Source organism: Terrapene carolina, unplaced genomic scaffold (genome assembly GCF_002925995.2).
Source record: "Terrapene carolina triunguis isolate 2854851 unplaced genomic scaffold, T_m_triunguis-2.0 Scaffold508, whole genome shotgun sequence".
Lineage (NCBI taxonomy): Eukaryota > Metazoa > Chordata > Testudines > Emydidae > Terrapene > Terrapene triunguis.
The window spans coordinates 2,111,454-2,117,453 of NW_020664859.1; the positions used below are offsets into that span (position 1 = coordinate 2,111,454).

General features: G+C 52.0%; 1 protein-coding gene across 1 annotated transcript; it reads right to left on the reverse strand.

Annotated features, from left to right (window-relative positions):
• Window positions 1-4,306: 4,306 nt before the first annotated feature.
• On the reverse strand, window positions 4,307-4,996 carry LOC113407890 (RING finger protein 223-like). The gene has a single exon (XM_026658729.1). The coding sequence runs from the start codon at window positions 4,994-4,996 to the stop codon at window positions 4,307-4,309; it is 690 nt and encodes a 229-aa protein (XP_026514514.1).
• Window positions 4,997-6,000: the final 1,004 nt, after the last annotated feature.

Here is a 6,000-nt window from a genome sequence, read left to right on the forward strand (position 1 = left end):
GCAACCTTTCAGAAGTGGTGTGCCGAGTCTTCATTTATTCACTCTAATTTAAGGTTTTGCGTGCCAGTAATACATTTTAACATTTTTAGAAGGTCTCTTTCTATAAGTCTATAATATATAAGTAAACTATTGTTGTATGTAAAGTAAATAAGGTTTTTAAAATGTTTAAGAAGCTTCATTTAAAATTAAATTAAAATGCAGAGCCCCCCGGACCGGTGGCCAGGACCCAGGCAGTGTGTGCACCACTGAAAATCAGCTCGCGTGCCGCCTTCAGCACGCGTGCCATAGGTTGCCTACCCCTGCTCTAAGGTTTCAGAAAGCTTCAAGATCTGCTTGGGCAATGATGCCCTGGCTCCAAATACAGTAAAGTGGGGGAGGAGTTCTCGCTGCAATCCTGTGATCGAGAGTGAGGGCACTTTGTTCTGGCCTGAGGATCTCCCAATCCAGCTCTTGACTCAGTTCCTCCTGGCTGAGCTGGTGGGAGCAGGGAGCTGCACAGAATTGACCCTTTCAGGGCTGGGTGTGGCGGAGAGGTGCTAGGGCAGGACTGACTCAGACCCAGATGGCCCCAAAGGAAAGGGTGCGGGGCCCAGTAGTGGGGCCACGCCCTCTCCATGGCTGCAGACGGGGAAGAGGAACAGGTGAAATTCTGCCCTAAGAATCAGTGACCCTTGACCTCACCATGTTTGCTCAGCTCCCTGAGTCTGCCCTGTCTGACCCCATGAGCAGACGCTGATACCTGTCCCTCTTTCACAAGGTCCCACACAGCTGCAGGTTCCCTATGCCTGCTGGGATGGAGGCAAAAACCCTATGGGTGCCAGTGCCCCTGGCTGCAGCCAGGCAGTCTCGACCCCAGGCGATATTCCACCCTGCTCTGGAGAGTGCGCAATGGGACCAGTCAGCCAGGCCATTGCTGGGGAGAGTTGCTGCTGCATTGGCTAGAGACGCTGCATCAAAGGAAAACAGATCCCACATAAATCAGAGTCCCACACAGCTCGCCTCCTCCTGAAACTCTGCTGCCTCATTGTGGGGCCGCCAACCCAGGGATCTCAGAGCAAGTCACAGAGATTCCTAGATTCCAAGATCAGAATCATAGAATCATAGAATATCAGGGTTGGAAGGGACCTCAGGAGGTATCTAGTCCAACCCCCTGCTCAAAGCAGGACCAATCCCCAACTAAATCATCCCAGCCAGGGCTTTGTCAAGCCGGGCCTTAAAAACCTCCAAGGAAGGAGATTCCACCACCTCCCTAGGTAACGCATTCCAGTGCTTCACCACCCTCCTAGTGAAATAGTGTTTCCTAATATCCAACCTAGACCTCCCCCACTGCAACTTGAGATCATTGCTCCTTGTTCTGTCATCTGCCACCACTGAGAACAGCCGCTCCATCCTCTTTGGAACCCCCCCTTCAGGTAGTTGAAAGCAGCTATCAAATCCCCCCTCATTCTTCTCTTCTGGAGACTAAACAATCCCAGTTCCCTCAGCCTCTCCTCATAAGTCATGTGCTCCAGACCCCTAAGGGACCAATGTGACCATCTGGGCTGATCCCTTGTGTGATTCAGGCCAGAGACCTGCCCCAAAATAACCCCTGGAGCAGAGCTTTTAGAAAAACAGCCAGTCTTGAGTTAAACATTGTCAGTGATGGAGAATCCACCTCGACCCTTGGTCGTGCAGGAGAGGTTCGGGGTGCGGGCTCCGACCAAGCGTCGCTTACCTCAGGCGGCTCCTGGGTGGCAGGGAAGTGGGGCTAATGCAGGCTCCCTGCCTGCCCTGGCCCCGCACCACTTCCAGAAGTGGCTGGCATGTCTGGCAGCGGCTCGGGGGAGGTGGGGGGGAAGGGGCAGATGGCACTGCATGCTGACCTTGCCTGCAGGCACTTCCTCCATAGCTCCTATTGGCCATGGTTCCCCGTTCCCGGCCAATGGGAGCTGCAGGGTTGGTGCCTGCAGGTGAGGGCAGTGCAGGGAGACCCCCTGCCCCTCCCCCTCCACCTACCGGAGCCACTGCTCCCCAATCTAGCAACATCCTTCCTGAATTGTGGGCACCAGGACACAATATTCCAGCAGCCGTCTCACCAGTACCAAATACAGAAATAAAATAACCTCTCTACTCCTACTCAAGTTTCCCCTGTTTTGGCCTCAGTGTCACACCAGCAGCTCATATTCAGCTGATTATTCGCCACAATCCCCAAATCTTTTTCAGAGACACTGCTTCCCGGGGTAGAGTCACCTATATGGGCTACGTTTATTTCTAGCCTAAGACATGAGGCCTTGCATCAGAGGCTCAGTATGAGGCCTGAGGTCTGAACTAAAGTATTGGTCAAGCCTGTTAATATACAGCAAAGTTAGCAAAGTCAGGCTGTGAGCAGAAGTCAGGCTCTGCCTGTGTGTAAAGCTCACAGAAACTTCACATTTATCCATATTAAAAGCGCATATTGTTCACTTGTGCCCAGTTTGCCAAGCTGTTTGCCCTGAATCAGTGACTGGTCCTCCTCATTATTCCCCCCCTTTTTGTGTCATCTGCAAAATTTACCAGTGATAACTTCATGGTTTCTTCCAGATCATTGATAAAAACATTAACTAGCCTAGGGCCAAGAAGTGATCCCTGCGGGACCCCACGGGAAACACACCTGTCTGATGATGCTGCCCCAGTCACAATTACATTTTAATCCATGTAATGTGTGTAAAGCTAATTTTATATTGTTCTAGTTTTTTAATAACAATGTTGTGCAGGATCCAGTCAAATGCCGTAGAGAGGTCTAAGAATATTACATCAAACGATTGCCTTGAGCAACACAACCTGTCATCTCAGCCAAAACAAGTATCAGTTTAGTGTGATGGGATCTATTTTCCATAACTCCACCTTGATTTGCACTCCTTTCATTCTGTATTAATCGAGTCCTGTATCAGCCGCTTCATTATTTTTGCCTGGGATCAATGTCAGATTGATAAACCTATAATTACGTGGGGTGGCCGATTTACCCTTTTAAAATATTGGCACAACATTCGCTTTCCTCCAGTCTTCTAAAACCAGTGTTTCAAGACTTATTGAAAATCAACATTAATGGGCCAGAGAGCTCCTCAGCCAGTTTTTTTCCAAACTGTTGGATGAACAGTATCTGGATCAGTAGCGGCTGTTTAATAGCCTCTAGAAATACTAGTGGAATGGAAAGAATGTCAGCATCATATGACATGCCTACATCATCATTTCCCCCAAATACAGAATAAAAATATTTATTGAATACTTCTGCGTTTTCTGTATTATCATTGAGAATTCTACCATTTCCATTTAATAATGAACCAGTACCATTGAACCATTAATGAACCCTCATATCCCACAAGGAAGCAGGTGTAATTATCCCATCTTACAAATGGAGAAACTGAGGCAGGCAGCAGCTGTGACTTGACCCAGTTCACATAGGCAGCCTATGGAAGAGCCAAAACCAGAATCCAGGAGTCCTGACTCCCAGTCCTCTACTTTAGCCATGCACATGTCATCTACCTTTTACCCTCTCTACTGTAGCCATCTTCCAGCAGCTCCCACCTGCATCTGCCCCTCTGTCTTGCTTTTGGCACTGGTTGCCTCAGTCAAATAGAAGCAGTTATTGCATATTTTAGAGGGAGGCGAGGTTGGCATCTGCTGCATAACCTCCATCCCCACCCCCACCCCACCCCACATGGAAAGTCACCATGCTCATGTCCTCTCATCTGGCATTTCAGGAGCAAGTTGTTGCAGCTCCTTGTCATGTGGCAAGGGCAAACTCAGGGACCGGGCAGGTGGGTGGCATCACCCTCTGTGCCCTCCAATGACAGTCTGCATCTGTTGCATTTGGCTACTGCAAAGGGCACTTTATGCCGAGTGTATTTACCTCTCCATTCCGTCCCTCAATGTTAAACGTTCCTGGGCTGTGTCTCTTCCCCTGGACTTGAGCTGATCTGCATGTACCAAGGCAAAGGGGCTACAGTTATCACAGTGCAGAAACATGTTTGGAGCCAAGCTCAGCCCCAGTATAAGCAAGTGCAACTCCCCTGGCTTCATTAGAATTAGGCTGATTTACGTAAGGCCTGAATTTGGTCTTTGGCCTTGGAAACCTTCCCAAGCTGGGCCTGAGCAGAGTCCTTGAGAACAACACAGCAGCTGAAGCCAGGCCTCTCAAGGCTGGGGCAAAAGCTATGGTCCAGCCCCAGCAGCTCCCCGTCACCAAGCTATCCATCGGCCCACCTGTGAGCCCCCTCCGGCTCTCCTGGGCAGGAGAAGTAAAGCAGTAGGTGCACTGTGTTACACACAAGCAGAGGATGGCAAGTTGCTAGAAGCTCTGTGACCTGCTCAGACTGCTGCTTGGAGCATCGGCTGTCGGAAAGGTCCCCACCTGGTGCTGACCTTCTGGAGTCCTGGTCATGGGGGAATCAGGTATAAAAATGATGGGTAAAACGATCAATACCAGCAGCAGGATAGCAATCCAGAACACAGCCAGGCGACGCTCCCATAGGAGCTGGCATAGCCCCCTGCACATGGACAAGCGGGAGGGATGGTGGATACCTATCAGATCTCTTCTACTGACGTCCCGAGGGGCTGGGTTGTATAATAACTCCACTGTAACCAGCATCTCAAGGGCTTCTTCACCGGCACTCACTTGACAGGACAAAGACGGCTGTTTGATCCAGCACAGTCTGTGTCCATCTAGCCAGACCTCCTGCAGGGTCTGCAGCCATGGAGGGAACTGGGTCACAACATCCATATTGGGCGGGAGTTTGGGGATCCCTCCGTCGGGGACATGCACTTGGGCTCTGCAGAGAGGGCAGGGGAAGGTCTGGGCTTGTTTCACGAAGACGCAGATCCTCGACAGGCATTCCAGGCAGAAGGTGTGAGCGCAAGGGAGGAGCAGGGGCCTCTGGAAGATGTTGTCGTAGGGGCTATAGCAGATGGGGCACTCAGGAATGGACTGCTGAGGGGCCTGCAGCTCCTCCTGGTTGGGAGGGCAGGGACCCCAGTCCATAGCCAGAGTCTAGCCACAGCCCCAGCAGCCCGGAGCTGTTTAACCCGAGCGGCACTTGCCAGGGCTGCAGAGTTGAGTACGTTTTATCAGAGCCACCAGCAGTGAGTGAAGCTTTTCCTGCTTCTCAGCCCATCTCAATGCTTGTTGCTGCATGGCCTGGGCTGAGGCCCCAGGCTTGGGCTCCCTCCTCTGCCCGGCCAGTCGATCTGAGGGGCAAAAGACCAGCACTGCTCTGCTGCATAGCCAGCCTGTTGTGAGTTCCTTCGCTTAGTAACCGACATTGAGCTCTAACTTTTGCTGAGCCAGGGTCAGTTCAGTCCCTCCCTCCTCACATAGCAACTCCAGCTCTGCATACACACAGCCAGCTCGCTGGGACACAAAGGAGACAGAGGCAGCCTTGGAAACTCAGAGCTCCCCAGGGTGGTGCAGGCATGCTCAGCACCCTTCAGACGAGCTAACAAGTGGCACGGCCCAGGATTTGGGCTGCTATGGTGGCAGGCCCAGTGGCACATGCTCCTGGGCCCCTATTGTTACAGGAAGCTACCACACCTAGGGAAAAGCCAAGCCAAATCTGCTCTGTCAAGCAGTGAAATAACCATGGCCTTTCCTTAGTCATTAGTAGCCGCAATTGAACCGAGAGCTGAAGCCAGACTTGATGGAGCCTGATATCCCAGTCACAGGGCTGGGTCAGCCAGCTGCCCTGGACCACTCAGGAGTGCAAGGGGGTGGTACTGATCTCCTTCACTCACAGGGAAAGCTGGGTGAGCCGGGAGCCACCAACAGCCCTCTCCAGCCGCCCCAGTGCCTGTCCAGCACAGAGACCCCAATCACCTCGGCTGAGTGGGTGCCAAAGCACAGCAGGTGGTGGGGGAGCAGGGGATGCCTTCTAGTCTCTGAGTAGGAGCCGATGGTATAACAGGTGTCAAAACAAAACCATGGAGTGGGCTCAGCAGCTGGGGAGAGAGCTGGGGGTGCTGAGCTACAGCAGGGCAGTTCCCGGCTGA

Excerpts from the sequence above, each read along its gene's own strand:
- LOC113407890 (XM_026658729.1), bottom strand. The coding sequence starts at position 4,996 with ATGGACTGGGGTCCCTGCCCTCCCAACCAGGAGGAGCTGCAGGCCCCT.